General features: G+C 31.8%; 1 protein-coding gene across 1 annotated transcript; it reads right to left on the minus strand.

Moving 5' to 3' along the window:
• Window positions 1-11,697: 11,697 nt before the first annotated feature.
• Window positions 11,698-17,027, minus strand: LOC106441225 (amino acid permease 6-like). The gene is given in 6 exon segments (NM_001315567.1): window positions 11,698-12,537; window positions 13,402-13,547; window positions 13,629-13,843; window positions 14,285-14,378; window positions 16,292-16,525; window positions 16,878-17,027. Coding segments are annotated over 6 exon segments (1,431 nt in total). The 5' UTR covers window positions 16,963-17,027; the 3' UTR covers window positions 11,698-11,880.
• Window positions 17,028-18,923: the final 1,896 nt, after the last annotated feature.

The following is an 18,923-nucleotide window of genomic DNA, read 5'->3' on the forward strand; positions in this document are numbered from 1 at the left end:
CTTATAAAAAAAATATGGGCCCAATCATCTTATTCCAAAACACAAATGGGTCTATTATGGATCCACTTAGCTCACTAAAATGGGTTGTATGTCCTAAAAAAATATGGGCCCCATCATCTTATTCCAAAACACAAATGGGTCTATTATGGATCCACTTGGCTCACACAAATGGATCTACTTTTTGGGTACCAATCAAAATAAAAATAGATTCACAAGTAATATAAAACATACAAAACCAATTCATGCTCATATAGTTGTCACGTGTTGTCACATGATCCTATTATTTAATACATAAACAACTCTTGAACAAATGAAACTCATACCAAAATACGACACCTTCTCACAGCAATAAAATTTGGCAACATAAAATAAACAACCCTCCTTTAAAAACATTAGTATAAAATTTAAAAAAAAAAACAACAAATAAACTAGACACATTCACAGAATCCCGCGCGTAGCGCGGGCACACCCCTAGTATTTAATATTAAGGATCAAGGCTCATCCGAAAACATTACAATAAAAAACCCAAACATACGGCCCAATTAGAAAAAACCACATACGGACCTAAAGTCCAAACCCCACAGCCCAAAAGCTGGAAACCCTAGTCTCCCCAAGCTAACCGACGTCAACGGCGTCGTACACCACCAGATCGAGACTGTGCGACCTTCACCGCTCGAGAACCTTCATCGGAGAGCATCCATCGATCTAACACATCGAGATCTCGTCCGAAACCCAAGCCAAACGGTTTACCACACACCAACACAGATCTATGATATCACTCGAACAAATAAACGCCTACAATCAATCCATCACCTCCGACATCCATGCAGCGGTTTCAGATGATAGATCAAGAGGCAGAGAGGCTTTGAAGTGCAGACTCATAGATCGAGAAGAAAAGGAATAAAAACCGGGAGCCAAAGAAACAAAACCGGAGAAGGCGATACTAGAGGAGCTACCCCCCCCCCCCGGGCACACAAGCCGACGACAGCGGTACTGACAAAGCCACCGCCTCCCGGAAACAAAAACCGACGATAGCAGAGCTGTGGAAGCCTCTACCTCTCGGAAACAAAGCCGGCGGCGACGGAGCTCTCAAAGCCTCCACCTCCCGGAACCGGAGAACCACCAAAAATTACAAACAACACTAAAACAAAAGAAGAGGAAGGCTTAAACAGAAAACAAACCGGACCGACGGAGGCTGTAGAAGCCCACTCCACCGGCCGGCGATACTTTTCTCGTCTGAGATCTAGAAAGAAATCAGAGCTTCTGTTTTTTTTTTTCTCTCTCACGCCTATTGTCTTGTGTTGCATTGTTTTTTTTTGTTTTCTAAAGCATGCTTTTTATTTGTTTTTTTTTAAATTGTTCATCGATTTTATTTGAATTTTGAATTTTGAATTTGGCATTTTTGTTAAATTTTGAATTTACATTGTAATTCATGAAGTTATATTTATAAATATATTGCAATATTTGTAAATCGTCAGAAAATTTGATAAAGATATAGTTTCACATTTGTAATATATCAGTGAATTATGAACATCCTTACAGGAAGATCAATATTTGCAACTTGTGGTATGATCCATTTTTTCGTTTCTCATCAAATTCATTTGTGATATGAAACTGATATATTTGATAGGACGTACATTGAATTTTGCTTTTTAATTTTCTTAAAAAATTGGATGTTACTCATTTAAAAAAAAAATTGGATGTTACTTACTTTTCTAGAAAAAATATATTATTCTTTATGTATTTAAAATGATGTTTTACGTTTTACACGTATTACGGAAGACACAAAATTAGATTTTTTTAGTTTAAAGTTTAATTTGTTCCCATCAAAATTATATCACTATATTTGTATATATTAATGTTAAAATAAAATAAATTAATGAAAATTTATAAATCAATACTTCAACTTAAAATAAAGTGCAAAACATCAAATGTTTCACAAAATATAAGTTTTGTTAGTTTTTGAAAGATGTGATTTTGTGGCACTAAATTAAAAGTTAAGATGACAGAGATCAACAGTGAAAAGAGCAGGGAAGCTGCTTTGCTTTTCGCTCATATCACATCACACAGAATTTATCAAATGCTACTGACTTGAAAGACGTAGTCAAAACTGTATATATTTATAAAGATTAAAACTAATGACATTTTACAATGATGACGTACTTTCGCAATGATGATCTTTGTCTTAAATGCATTGCCACCGTTTTACTCTCTTCTCTACCTCTCTCTCTCTTCTCCATGGTATTGTAATTGTACCGCTGACGCAAACCACAATTATTTTGATTTCTTTGTTCCTTCTGTCCTTGAACATCAAATGTGCTTGAGCTTTGTTTCTTTTAATTATATACTCTGTAAATTAATAATATTAAAACTATAATATTTTATTAATTAAAAAAATTATTGGTTTACATAAAATTCCGGTTCAGAACTACGCTAAGTGTTAGTTGGCCGGTCCATATAGACTTAGCGAGTTAATGAAAAATCAGAGATTAAGTGAGGATTAACCGGAACCTAGTTTCTAGGCTTTTATGTGTACATATATCTATAAATATTATATATGTCAACTATGTACAATAAGTTGTCTTGGCTCATATGGTAAGTGATTGGCTTATGTCGGCTTTGAACAGTATCTTTGCAAGTTTTGGTTCATTTTCTATTGTTTTTCAATTAAGGGCAAATTGGTAATTCTGTTGTCGTCTCCTTTCTTTTAATCTACGTTTTCTTAAGCTCAAAAATGGCTGCTTCCACCATTTTACCAGATTTTTTTGCACTCATTTCATCATTTATTTAGTCATTTTAGTTAGATTTTATAGATCTTTATCAAACGAGTTTGATTGACAGCGGCATATTTCACTGTTACGCGGGTAACATGGCAAAAAATTGGTCCTCTGCCTAGAAGCTCCGATTTGCTTCACTTCGCCACGGTTAAGCTCTGATCACCGCCGACGCGGCCGATTAAGCGGTTACGCGGACGAGTTTTCGAACAGGGCATAAGATATATATTATTTAAATTTTATAAATACAAATGTCATTAGTTTTAATCAATTATTTGGGGTATATGAAAAATGTGTCTTAACTGTATATGCATTTTAGGTGTAAAATGATTAAAAAAAATATCAAAATATTTTAAAGTGTTTTAAAACATCTTATGTGGATTCCAATGTAAATACAAAGCAAATAGTATAATATTTTTGGTAAATATTTATATTTATTAATTTTCAACCCAAAATGGACAATCAAAACAATATACAACGACAAGCTTGAAACAAAAGATGGTACAACCACTAATCTTGCAGCAAAGCTTCAGAGAGACAAGAGAGTCGAATTTCTTGTGAACAACCCCGTGCCCAACTTCTTTTTCGCTACTCAATCGTGATTAATCTTGTTGGGAGCAGAGCAACCCACTTCTCCTCTATCTTTGCATTTTCTCTGTTCTGATACGCTCTTAGTAGAGCATATGATCGTAGAACTCCATACATTAACAGTAGAGGATCAACTGCCAAGAAAGAAAAACCCGAATTGAGAAGAGAGCCGCCTTGAATGGTGATGAATAGGTACCTACAGTCACAAAAATGGACTTCTTATCGAAGAAGCAATACCACAACTCCAATACTGGGATGCATGGAAGACACCAAATACACCTCCACATGGAGTAATCGAAGCTCCGCAGACATACAAAACTCCACATACACCCGCGCATTCCACCTCTTAAAACAAAAGGAGGATTTTCTGACAACCAAGTGAAGAACACCGTGAGATACCAATGCCTTCGAGCAAATAAGAACCGGAACCAAAAACCCGACCCTAAGAGAGCGCAACTCCAGGAGGGTTCAAACACCAGAGAAAGTCATGGGATAATCGAACACAAAGACTGGAGCAGAAACATCAGAGAGACAACACCAAAACACATACCACTCCTCGTGCCGTCCCGAAAACCTACACGCGCCACTTGGAGACACTGTCTGCCACATACCACTCCTCGCACTGTCTGAACCGAAGACCTACCATTCAGCAAGCCAGAGAACATAGATTTAAAGATATATATCTACGCCATAAGATAAACCAGCATGTCTTGTTAGATTTTTTTTTTGTTTAAATATATCAGCCATATCATATCCATTAATTTTATTTATGGTCCTACACACAAGGGGACAAAAAATAAGAAGTGAGAAAATGAATTACTTAATGAAATATTTCTATACCAGCCTCGCCGCATAAGCAACTATATGGCTTGATGCAGAACAGTGACTGACTACAACAAATTAACACGAAAATCTGCATACGTCTTTTTAGATCCCTTTGCCCGTACGCCCACAATCATCATACTCCTTTATGCACAACTCGGTATCACATATCCATTACTCCCTAGACCCTCTCCCAATTACATACATCACATAGTCTCATAAAATCAGTAAAAATGTGGTTTAGAAAGCTTCTACAAAGTATAGTACGTTCATTGATTCCCATATGCTAACAAATTTTCAGAGTAATGAAAAAAGAGTAAAAGGTTTGACCTAAACAATGACATATAGGTCAAAAATGTCATGCATGAATTTTTAGGTAAAAATCAAACAAGAACTTACAAACCGACAAAAAATCCATTTTTCCTCGCACATAAATGGTCCTTACACAAGAGCGACCGATCTGTTCCGTTGCTATCGATATGTTCTGATACTATCGATCGACCATGTGTGATCGAGCAGTTTTCTTCATTATGTTCATTTCGATCGATCGAGCATTCAGCTTGTTCATGTTGTTCATGCGATCACTCGATATGGGTAAGGATCCATTGGTCAACTCTAAAACATCCATTTTTGCATGTTTTGCTCTGATCTTTCCTCTTTATACACAAACCTCTCTTCCAACGTGTTTATACTTGAAAAGACTTGATAAGCACCAGAAGCTTTAAAATCGAAGTCAGAAATCGGTAAAATCATCGTTTATCAATAAAATTAGTCACAATTCTAATATTAATTGAATTATGTGTGAAATACAATGAACCTCTTGTCTCTTTTATATAAGAAGGATCTAATCCATGCACACACTACTTTTGATTAATAATCAGCCAATCATTTGTACCCATCTCATTAGTAAAACCACACTATTTTTAAAACCAGCATTGAACATCTTTTTCAATTTTCAAATAGAGACATGCCAATTCCAAAACCCGAAAATTTTCCCAGACGCCCCCCCCCCCCCCCCCCCCCAAACGGTTGAATATGTAAGGAATATTTCATTTCCCTATTATATGGTCTTATATCATATTCTTTAATATATTTGGTGACCAATGAAACTGGAAATAAATGAGTAATTCCTAATTTATCTTTACTTTGATGGAGGATTGAGATTAATCTAAAGGAAACCTAAAGAGGAATTAGGTCCTCTCTCCACCTATAAATACATATCTTTATACCATCATAAAGATATCCTAAAAGCAACAACTAACGTTATAGGCGAGGCGAGAGAAACCTAAAAGTTCCTAAGAAGAAATTGAGCTGTTCATCTTCCATTCAGGATTCAATCCATTCAGGAAGATCTCTCAGGCACAATGAATCCAGGTAACTCTATAAATATTCATATGATTCTATTATGTGATTAACCTAGATGTTTAAAGATCTTAGGGTTCATGTAAACTTAACTTACATGTGGTATCAGAGCATGGTTATGAACATCTCTTTAATCCATTAAGAATAATAGATCTATGAACTTGATAATTGAAATTGATAGATCTGAGTATTAAGATTTCTAGATCTGCTTATGAGTTTTATTTTCATATGTGTGCGAAACTTGTGCATCTGAAATAATTATTTTTCCAATGTGCACACACATTATTAGTGGTTGGATTTATGATAACAGAATGAGTATTTCGTTAAAGACATTAAAGAGACCATTACGATACTCATACTTATGTTTATGGTCTAACTATGAAGGTGGTCAATGCGGTAATACATGGAAGAGATTATGTTGCAGAATGATGTGCGACCGCCATGACTCTCATTGATTACTAGATTAGTCAAAACACTTATGATGACCAAACGAAAAATAAAGTTATAGCATATTATGCCGACATTATGATTCCATAAAGAAAACATTAGTGGATCTTACTAACGACTAAGTAGGAGACTGTAAGGAATATTTCCTTTCCCTATTATATGGTCTTATAGTTATCCGTTTTCTATTGAAATATTACTATTCCTTAATATATTTGGTGACCAATGAAATTGAAAATAAAAGAGTAATTTCTAATTTATCTCTATTTTGATGGAGGGTTGAGATTGATCTAAAGAAAACCCTAAAGAGGAATTAGGTCTTCTCTCCACCTATAAATACATTTCTTTAGATCATCATAAAGATATCTTGAAAGCAACAACTAACATTATAGGCGAGGCGAGATAAACCTAAAAATTTCTAAAAAGAGATTGAGCTGTTCATCTTCCATTCAAGATTCAATCTATTCAGGAAGATATCTCAGGCACAATAAATCTATATAACTCTATAAATATTCATATGATTCTATTATGTGATTAACCTAGATGTTTAAATATCTTAGGGTTCATGTAAACTTAACTTACAAATATATTTCAACCACTAAGTGGCCCAAACATGAACATCAGACCCAATAATATATAGTATCAGCCCAACACCAAACAAATCTCTCGCATCACCCACATTCCTCCACTATCATCGTCCATTGCCGCCCTCCTCAAGTTAGAAAAGACAACAGATGGAATCCACTTCAACTTCTCATATCTCCATCAACCGTATATAAGCTCATGACGTGGATTATTGGTTTGATTCCGTGAAAGTGATCTCTCAGGGTGTTTGATTATGAGTTTGATCCGTGACTCCTGTGGGATTATTTTAGGTGTCACTGGGAGAGTATTCCATTGGTTGTTGAAGTTCTTGACTTTGTTTTCCGATGTGCATTTTGTGCGTTTGAGCGAAATGCTCTTGACTGATAACCAATCTAATTCACGTTGCCCAACATTCGATTGCTTTTTCGACGATAAATCACACTACAGCAGAAACAGCTCGACCAGTAGCTCTGATTATTGGATCGGGTGATAAATTGGCGACAGTGTAGAAAGCAAGGAATTTCCAAAAGAAACTAAAGAGAAGATGTGAGAAATCTATTAAAATAAACTTTTGATACAAACTAGACATTATTTACTAAATGATCTGTACATGTCTCATCATTACAATCACTCTAAAAAAATATGACATAGATTACAAAAACAAATTTGACATGGATCTTTTCTTAATTATGACATTGCATAAAATTAATTATGACATAATTCAGTTATATAAATGATAATATAAGGTAATAAGTATATAGTCATATTTATAAAACATAAGAAAGAATTTAAACATTAGATGTGATTTATTATAAACTTGCAAAATGAACAAACTAATAACAAAAAACTAAAAAAAAATATTTATTTATCGAAATTTTATATATTTCCATGTTTCAAATGAGAATCGTAAATGGTACCAATGTATTTTTATTATATTCAAGTTTTATGAATAAACTTATTTTTTTGTATAAAGCTCATGTTTATGATTTTATTAATATAATATATACATGGTATTATAATTCATGTTTAAGATATAAAATAATAATATAGATAAACATATGTAAATAATTTTTATAATATTTTTTATTCTTCAAATAAAACTTCTATGCAAACTACTTATGTTTTAAATCTACAAATTTTTATCTACTTTTACGAAAAATATTTTGAAAATATATACGATTACTTTTAAATAATTATATCATTAATTTTAAATAATATCATATATATTATTACCAATTAATTGTTTAAGTTTATTTTCTCGAGTTTTCAAAGGTCGGTATTTTAGGAATGCTTCACCCTTGGAACCGATTCGTTCATATGCCCCGTCATACGGCTGGCGGAGTATTGTTTCTGCTAGATCTCTGGTTAGCAAAGGACTAATCAAAAGGGTGGGATCAGGGTCTTCTATATCTGTATGGAATGATCCATGGCTCCCAACCACTCGCCCGAGACCAGCAAATAAAAATCAACACAATTTATACCCGGACCTTACAGTAGAGTCTCTCATTGACTCTATCTCGCGAACATGGAATTTAGAGGCAATTCGGACTTTGGTGGATCCTCAGGATGCAAAACTAATAGAAAGTATCCCACTAAGTAGGATTCAGCAGGTGGATAAAGATGGATGGCACTTCACGAAAAATGGTAAATATTCGGTTAAATCAGGATATCAAGTGGAACGGATTTATCCTGACAGAGAAAGGCCACCTTTACTGATTGGGCCAACGGTTGATGTCTTGAAGGCTCACTGCTGGAAAATAAGGTGTCTACCAAAGCTAAAACATTTCTTATGGCAATTGGTGACAGGGTGCATAGCGGTTCGGAAAAATTTACATGCAAGAGGAATACAAGGGGATATTGGTTGTGTACGATGTGGAGCTCCCGAGGAATCTATAAACCATGTGTTTTTTGAATGCCCTCCAGCTGTTCAAGTTTGGGCCCTTTCGAAAATACCATCAAATCCAGATGTTTTTCCAACGAGCGCCCTCTTTACAAACATCGATCATCTATTCTGGCGAGTTTTTCCGCAGATGGAAGATCATCAGTTTGCATGGATACTTTGGTACATTTGGAAAGGTAGAAATAATAAGGTTTTCAGTAATTTGGACATGGATCCTATGGACACGCTAAAACTGGCTGAAACAGAATCCACATTGTGGGCTGAGGAACAAGTAAAGAAGGACCAGAGGATACCATCACCATCAGCAGCTACGGTACTGCCGTCGATCCCAGGAAGATGGTGCTTTACGGATGGCTCGTGGAAGGAGGGTATTAATTTTTCAGGACAAGGTTGGTTTAGTACTCTGGAAGGTTTTGATGGCTTGTTGGGGGCTCGAAATGTGAGGGCTACTCTCTCGCCTCTCCATGCAGAAATGGAAGCATTATTATTGGCAATGGAATGTATGAAGAACTTGCGTCAATTTCAAGTGACGTTTGCAACGGATTGTTCTCAACTGGTGAAGATGGTTTCGGAACCAGAGGAATGGCCAGCTTTTGCAAATTATTTGGAAGATATCAAGATCCTGAAGGAGAGCTTCACCCGATCAGAGCTCATCTATGTACCACGGACGCACAATTCAAAGGCGGATAGTCTAGCACGCAGTGCTCGAAATCAATCGTCTTTCGTCGTTCACATGGATGCCGATCATCCAGTTTGGTTCACAGAGTCAATATGAGTCTGTATTTTGATGACAAAAAAAAAAAAAAAAATTGTTTAAGTTAATAATCACTATAAGAAGAAAATGATGACATAAATTTTTTACAAAATGTGAGATATCTATTGATCATTATAGTACAAAAAAGATGTATAAAAAATATTATTTTTAAGAAAACCAAAATAAACTTTATTTATTTAAAATAAATTCCAGTGTAGATTAAAAAATTTCATAAACTAAATAGAATATCAATTACAAATGATTACTTTTATATTTAAAAATATATAAAATTAATAAAGTAAAAATAAATGTAATTTTTTAATAAGTTATTATGTATGCGCATGACGCATGAAGACATCTAGTTTCCTATCAATGGACGGTTTATTTCCTTGGAAACGGTTCATGTTTCGGTGGGTATTAGGTCATCTCCAAGTAAACACTAAATTTGGTATAACACTATTCATCTTACTAAATGTTGAAATATATATTTTATTTTTATATTTTATAATATAAACTTATATTGTAACTAATATCTTAAAGAAATACAAATTATAAAATTTTAACAAACAAATATATAATTTAACTGAAAGAAATAATTATTTATCAATCACAAATGATTAAAGTATTAAAATAGTTAATCTTATTATATACATCATACTTAACAAAATATGATACCCTACATATTTTTGTATTTTTTATTTTTAATAAAATAATTTTTTTATTGAAACTAATATTTTTATAGAAACATAAATTTCTAGATTTTAAGAAACAGATATAATTTAAATGTAGTAAAATGATTATATATCAGTTAAAACTATTTAAGGGATTCAAATTGTTAAATAGCATGAGAACTCTGACAATCTTCCCTCCTTGTTCCAAAACCAATCAGTCATTGATAATTTACAATTAACGAAGGACACTATTCCAAAGATTTTATTTGTCAAAATCTATTCAGAAATTGAATGGTGCAACTGCCAACACCCCATCCTGTAAGGACTGACAATTTTTCCTTCTAATTTTCTAACGCTTTATCGAGAAGTGAAGCCGTCATCCGTATATAAAGTTTCCTGATAATTTTCCAACGGCAAGTACTTCATGAACCTCTAAATTTAAGACATTGAGCTTCTTATTCAAGTCTTCGTAGACTTTTAAATCATCTTTTTAATTTTTTTTTTATTATGCCAATTGTTGTTCTTCTTTTCTTCTCTTTAAAACGTGTTCCATAAATTTATACGATTTGGTGTTATATTGGGAGTGATTGGTTGGGTTTTATCTCTATACTTTAGCTTTATTTATTTCTAAAACACTAAACTTTACCAAACATGTTGTAGTTTTATTTTTGTTAGTCAAAGCCTACACTAAATTTCTATTAACTTTTACCAATAATGCTTTAGCTTTATTTTTAAAACTACATCAAAAAAATTAAAGCAAAATTTTTCTTATGTATTTTAAGCAAAAAATCTAAATCATTGTTTTATAGGCTGTAGCAACTGTAAAATGAAGAAACTATCTATAATATCTAATAAATTAGATAATCATAATAAAAATATTTATAAGTATTTTTATTTAATTATAGGTGTTTCCAAAATTATTGAAATATTTTAAATACCATAAAATATTATTTACATATCACATTTTAAATAACAATAAGCTTTGATAATTTATAATAATCATTAATATAAATTATTCTAGTTGATAAAAAATAATTATTTTATATATACATTACATATTTGACTTTGAAATATCTACAGCATATAGCTTACAACTACAACAAATTTAACTACAACAAAAGTCTTTGCAAAAATATTTACAATAACAACTTTACAGCTACAACCAACTTACCAACACCTAAACTTTTACAGCTAAATTTTTACAGCCACAGTCGAACCACTCATCATCGTTATCTTTTATAGGCTAAAGTGATTTTTTTTTGTTTTCTAAACTTTATTTGTATAAGTCCACAAAGATAAAAAGAGAAAGAAAAAAAAACCTTTAAAAAAATGTTTTCCCTCTTTTCCACCAAGTCACACACTCTTTTGCACGCCATGCTTTACATTTTGCTATAAGCCTATAACTCAGCCATTCCATTAGAATAAGAGAAATAAAACATTATTGGTGTCTGCTGCACCTTTAACAAATATCCGCTCCGTTTCACCAGTTTTCATCATCATTGCTCAAGATTGGAGTGACTCCCCTCCATCTTGAGGGGACAGATTAAAGAAATAACAATTATACTGAGTAATTACAATTTGATGTTCAGTCTCTCTAATATTATTTTTGATACAACCTCTATAGATATTTTAATTTATCATTAATATTTCAATCTCTGTAGTTACTCTAGTTATTTTCTTTACTTTGTATATAAATGTGTTTTACGTACATTGAATAAGATATGAGAGCAATACAATTCTTCAAACCTATCTCATCACATTATCATACTTCTCATAATACAAAAAGAAACTGAGGTACCAAGGACAAAGAAAAGAAAGAGGGACTTATTGATGATAGATTTGTTTCAGACAGCAAATATAGGTTCAACATTTCGTAATGAAACAAGAACACAAATATATTACAAACGAACATACACTATTATTGGAGAAAAGAGAGTGCAAGGGAGTTGTGTTCTTGAAGAAATTAGACAAAACACAGTTCTACTCGGGAGCCTGGAAAGGCTTGAAATCCTTAAGACTTTGTATGAGTCCTTGCACGGATCCAGCAGCAGCAACGAGGGAGACGAGGAAACAAGCCCAGCTCAAGATTTTCAGCCATGTCCAAGTGAAAGAAAATTTCTTCATCTTTTTCTGAGCAATATGCATCTCAATGGGAAAGTAAACAGTCAAAGGCCAAAAGGAAGCTGCTCCAATAAGACCCAAGAAATCGTTGAAGAAAGGGAAGATCATTGCTACAACAGCCGTAACTACAACATATGAAGTCCTCCAAACCAATCTAAACAAGCTGATACCAAAATCACCACCGCAAGGGACGTTCATTTTGTACTCTCCTGTAATAAACTTGTTATCTGGCCAACGTTTTGCACTCTGGCTCTCTACAAATTGGAAGATTGGCTGGCAAAAGACCTGATAGGCCCCAACTAGATGCACAGCGATGCAGACATTCGCAAAGTCGATTAGCCAGAAGGGCTCATAAAAACCAAAACCGGTTAGGAAATTTCCAGGCGCATTATTGCCAAAGGCAGCATAACCCACACACCCGCATAACATGTAAAAGAAGGTCGTTGTGGATACACCCACAAGGCTTGCTCTTTTCATGGCTTTGTTTTCTGATGGTGGACTTGCTTTTAAGGTGTCCTGCCATGGTTTAGAGATGAACAGTTGTACATACTTTAGTAGTGGTAGATCAAAACACACACAAAATGTAGTTCACTAAATCGTTTACAATTATCTGAAATGACAATACGTAATTGGTGACTTTAATGTTATTTAGTGATAAATATAAAAGTATAAAATTAACTAAGTCAAGAGTCATTTTTGATTAATTAGTTTTTGTTAGTTTTGTTTTTTTCCAATAAAATTCTACAATCCATATTTTTAGATTTTTTTTTACTTTTAAAATGAAATACATTAATTAAAGTTAGAATATTAATCTTTTGTATACAAAAGAAGCCAAAACATCAGTTGTAAACCGTACTCAAAGTTAAATCATTTTATAAGTATTTATTTATTGAATAAAAGCCTACTAGTTAGACTCTGGTTTCCTCTCATGTTTTACTACAAATAATAATTCATCTGAAGTGGCCTTTACTTTGTTACAAACCGACACACGTTTAATTTTTTTTTGGCTCTCTCTTATCGCGGTCTCTAAAACTCAGCTCTAAACATAATCCTTCCATTTCAGAAGTGTCAGTTTATGGCTAATTTTTTTAAAACTGAGTTTAGTTTTAGAGTTGCCAATACAAAGTTTTAACATAAGTTTCAACTTTCAATTATAACCATATTTTCCGTTATATTAAATTATAAAAATATGTAGTATATTCAGGTCTGAGTATATTATTATTTTTTCCAAAGATACCATTTGTATTAGCTGAAACATTTAATAAGGGTTATAGTGAAAAACTAATACTCCTTTCTTAACAGGTGTGCGAGATGTTTAAAAAACATTTTAAATTAAACTGGTGAGTACAAAATAGCAGTACGTTAAAGGTGACTACTTGCCTGTATCTCAATAAGTACGGTTGAGTAGGCATAAGCAAATGCGATATCTCCAACCGCTTGGAATGTTCTCCATACTTTATCAGAACCAGTAACATCAACTCCGACCGTAACTCCTGTCAGGGCCGTCCTTGCGTGCACACCGCCACCTTTGTTTATTCTTCAAAACCATTAGGACTCACTTTTAAAAGAAGAAATTATTATAAGGATAAGAACGTATATTTATTTACCGGCCACTTTGGCGATGGAGAGACCGACACCAATGGAGGCGTAAGAAAAGGACATTACGGCCGCTAGAATGGAGAGCCAAGAGAGATTGTGGAAATTTGGGATTTGGCTAAGTACAATTTGGATGCATGCGAATATGATCATGAAGGGAGTGTTTGAAGTGGAACATTTCACATTATGTCCATTCTTGTGGAAACAATTCGACCTCTTCACTGCCCTGTTTTCATGAATTCTTAATTTTGTCATTTTAATTTTTTTCTTTCTTTCGTACTTTAAAACCCATTCCTTAATAATTATAAATATATAAAGTTCCAGACAAAAAAAAATTGATAAATTTAGAATACAAAATCTCAACGATCCTACTAGATCTAACTTTTCACTTTGAAAATTTGAGCTCCTTTCGACTCCCACACTCAATAGAATTTAAATTTATATTACTCTGTACATATCAAATAACTTGTGACAAAGAAAAACTTTTGTAGATATTATATATCATATCTCTTACCTATCATAGCATCTGTTCTTTAAAAGGTAAAATTAATAATTATAAAAAAGAGTTAGTCACCTGTCCTAACATAATAAACGTGGGTGAAAATAGGTGAAAAAGGAGAGCCTGCTATTATTGACTATCATTCTGAAAGAAAGAATGAAAGCTTACACCATGCTAATCGACGCTGTGATTGTGTAGCCGATTGTTATTCCAATCAGATTCCCGTATTGAGCCAATCCACATAACATCACTTTTCTTCCTCCTATTTTTTCCATAGCATCAATAAACCTATATAAGTTATTTTCTTCTATATATAAATCATCGTTTTTGAGTTAAACAGTGAAGAAACTGTCTAAATAAGTCAAGTTGACGTTTTTTTTGACAAAGAGTTGAAAAAAAAAAGACATTTTCCAAGATATACTATTCGGGTATTGGATTTGTAGGAGATGCCGATCTTATCCACCTTTAATTCTTATAGTTTTGATTACTACTCTTTTTCTTTTCGTTTTAGTTAGTTCTTAGATCTTCCATCAGACCATCACTGAACCATACTTTCCTTTTTTCTTGTTTTTTCTGTGAAAAGTGTTAAAGCTAAGAAAGAAAAAGGAAAGTATAAATATTGAGCATTGTGGATGGGAGAGTATCATTACAAGTGGGATGGGGACAACGAGAAGACTCAATAGACGATGTTGAAAGTGAAAGATCACATCGGATGGGAGTACTAAACATGTCAATTTCAAGACATACTTTCACATGATGTTTAATACAAAACATATATATATATATATATATATTATAAATATAATATAAAACCCACACACACACACACACACACATATATATATGTTGAATAGATTTTGAATGGATATAAGTAAACTGTGTCTACTAAAATACATTATTTCGTCTCAGAATTTGTTTTCTTATTTTGAAAAGCGTTATTATATTATACTCCCTCTGTTCCTAAATAATCTATGTTTTAGAATTTTCACACTTATTAAGAAAACACTTAAAATTTTGATAATAAATGTATGATTTTCTGTGTTTAGCTATTTCCTATGATTTTTAACCAATCAAAATTCAGTAAACACAATTAATGTTTTTGAAATTTACAATTTGCCATTATTACATACATTGAAAATGTAAAATATAGATCTTTTAGAAACAAAATATTTTTCTAAAACATGGATCATTTAGGAACGGAGGGAGTATAGGATAGTTAAAAAAAAAACAAAATACAGATAGTAAACATATTATTAGCAGCACGAATAAGGGGAATTTTTAAAATTTAAAAATAAAATGTTAAAAAGGTAAGTGACATGTGAAAGTTTCGCATAGTTGTGTTTAGAAAAACCGTAATGTACTATCTGACTTTGAAAATTCAAATCTTTGGCAACTCATCCATATTTAAGAAACGATAAAAACATATATTATTTTATTACAAAGACATTTGAATATATGTCAAATATTAATATGACACGTGATAGGTTTTCAGAGCTTGTTTTAAGAAAAAAAGGTCTTATTGCAAGATTATACAAATAGTGTTTAAGATTATCTTCCTTCGCATATCTTCTTAATTTAGGAAATAATAAGCAAATAAGAAAATAGGAGTAAAAAGTAATTTAAAATTTTAACAACTGTCCTAAAACAAGGTTACACGTCACAGAATCTGAAAACTCATATTTAAAAACTAATTTATATGAAATTTTAAATTTTGTTCATTTGTCAAGAAAAAATTACATTTACAGCGGAATAGTAACTGTGGATTAATTGCTATAGATTTTAAATAAGTAAATTATTTATAAATTGTACATTTTAAATATAATTACTTTATTATGTTATAATACATATACAATATATGTTGAAATACAACCTTTTAATATAGGAAGACCGACTCTGAGCTAAAAATGTATAAAATGTAACTTTACTGATCATTCGGTGAATTATAAAAAAAGTCGAGACCAATTTATAAGTGATAAGAAACTTTTTGAAACAAAATTATATGGGTTGGGGAAAGAGTTCAGAATAAATAGCATAATGAATTATTAGTATTGTTGTTAATAAAAAAAAAAATTATTAGTATATAGCTGAAATTTTATATCTGAAGGATGTCTAAATATACTTCGCGATTACAACATAAAATAATAAATAAGAAAATAAGATAGTTGAGAAAAGGACCTAAGTAAGAGCGGACAACTTCCATGTAGGTATAGTTTCGTTTTCCGGTGACAGGATCTGGGGAACGATAACAGTCGGCAAGCATGGTTGATGTAAAGTATGTTATGAAGGAAAAAGCCATAAGTACGGCGGGTCCTGCCACCCATCCGAGCTGTGCAATTGCCCACGCCAGTGACAACACTCCTGACCCTATCACCGCTGTTATTATATGGGCGCTCCCCGTCATCCAAGTCCCTATATGTTCAAATCAGCATACAAACCTCTACTTAAACTTAATCAACACAGGTTCTCCTTTTAAACGGATATTTATTCAACGTGTAAACGTTAAAACTGCAAACAAAACAAAATGTTCATGTGTATTTTGCGCTTTCTTCCGTAATTAACAAAAATAGTGTAACGTGATAAATTTTATAGTCTCCTTAGGGGAAAAATCTTATCCTAGCATGCCAACACCGAAGCAAAGAAAAAACTGAGACTTATATGCACACATATACTTGCCCTTTTCATATGCACACAGCACACATATGTGTTTATGTTGTATGTATCATGGCATATATATAAAAATAAAAATATAACACGGAGTAACCTGTTCTTTTCTGGCGTCCATCATCGTCAAAGTTTTTGTTCATATCGCCACTCTTGTGATCGGTGAAGCTTTGTTCAATGAACATGCTCTTTTTCTCCATAGATAGATTGCCTTTCTGCTATTATGTTGAAATAGGAAGAAGAGGCAAAGGTAGTTTTTTATATGAAGTGTGAAGGACTCTACTCTTCCCACTTAAATAGACAAAGCACATTTCACGCCTAATCACTTTCCGTTTCATGTATATAGAAATTCCTCTTTTCTTTTACTTTATTAACTAGGATAAGATCCGCGCCTTGCGCGGGATAAACATTATATATATAAATTATTTTATATATTATATGCTTATAACATATTATGAAATAATAAATATATATTGAATAATTAAAAAGTCATTATCTACTACTTATATAATTAAATTAGTGCAAACATATAAATAAATTTTATAAATTGAAAAAATATTTTTTCTATTTGATATGATATATAATTAAAGTTAAAATGATAGTAACATATATGGTATATTTTAATATTAATATTTATGAAATGATGCTTTTTGCTCATATTTTTTTTTATTATTTGTATTTGTTATAGCAAAAAGTCTAAATTAGTGATAACAAAATTTTCACTGTGGGATTAATGGTTTATGTAATTGATAATATTTTAAAAAATTAAGTTGTCAATATTTTTTCAAATTTTTTATCAAAAAAATGTTCAAAGTAAATTTCAAATTAAGATATTTATATATTTTTATATGGCATATAGTTTAATTTAAAATGATACATATATTTATATATCTTTTATTTTTGATACTAATTAAATGAGACTTTCAACTTATATTATTTTTTAATTATTTGTATCATGTTATAACAAAAGTTTTAAATCATTGATCACAACATTTGAATGTAAAACTTTTAACAGTTTTAGTAATTTATACTCGTTTTTAAAAATTCAAAATATAATATATAAATAATTTTTTAAATTTTTATTATATAGTTACTATGATTTTTTAATTTATTTTAATAGCTTAAAATTAAATAAATATAATTATAATACATACTGATTTTTATCAAATCTTTATTATTCAAAATCATTAATTGACATATATACTTTAACCACATTAGGTAATTCTGTAATTTTATTTAAGAAAATAACGAAGCACATTTAATAGTGTATTTATTGTGGTTTAATAAAAAGCATATTATATATTTAGATGGACCAACCTATTTCTCTAAGAATTCTAAGAATCATTATAGTGATGACATGTGGCTACAAAAAAATGTTGCAATGCTTTTCAAATAATATATAGGGGATTGTCTTCATCTGTAGTTGATATATATTTTATTTTGTGCCACGATTCTATGAGATCCATTAATGTTGAATGGATTGCTTGGATCGACTATTTTTTGTTAACAAATGAGATATGCTTAGTCTGTTTGACTCAATCGTTTACAATGGTTACTGTAGGGGTTTGTGTTGATTTTAATTTACCGAATCACAAATTAAATTATCATTTTCTGTGTGCTGGGTGGGAGAATAATTATTGACACACTATCGGTGGCTCTCCTATGTAGTTTCATGCATCTTTGGTTTCAAGGTCCACCACTTCCACATTTTCTTGAAGCATTCATTTGATAATAATGATGTATTTTTCTTAAGAATCAATTCAAAATTTCACAATTCCTTTAATCCTCTCTCAGTACCAATAACATTAATGTCTTATGAATCTATTTGCAATTGGTCCAAGTTTTAGGATCTTTTGAATAAGAAAAACTTTGTTTATACAACGACAAGAGAGTGTGCCAATTACAAAAGGGACTTTAGTGCGCAAAATTAATATCGTTCATAGAATTTTGCTTTTGATTTTTCAACGAAACTTGGAACCAATCGCGGGTTTCCTTTGTATATTCCTTTTCAACCAATCTGATGATAGTTGACTTTTCCAAAAGTCTGTTAGTAGTTTTTTCTTTCCATTACATTACGCATAGGGAAATTTGATGCTATAACCTAAAAATTTATAATTCACAAAGTAAATATAGCAAACTGATGACT

The sequence above is a fragment of the Brassica napus genome, chromosome A2, assembly GCF_020379485.1.
Source record: "Brassica napus cultivar Da-Ae chromosome A2, Da-Ae, whole genome shotgun sequence".
NCBI classification, from domain to species: Eukaryota; Viridiplantae; Streptophyta; class Magnoliopsida; order Brassicales; family Brassicaceae; genus Brassica; species Brassica napus.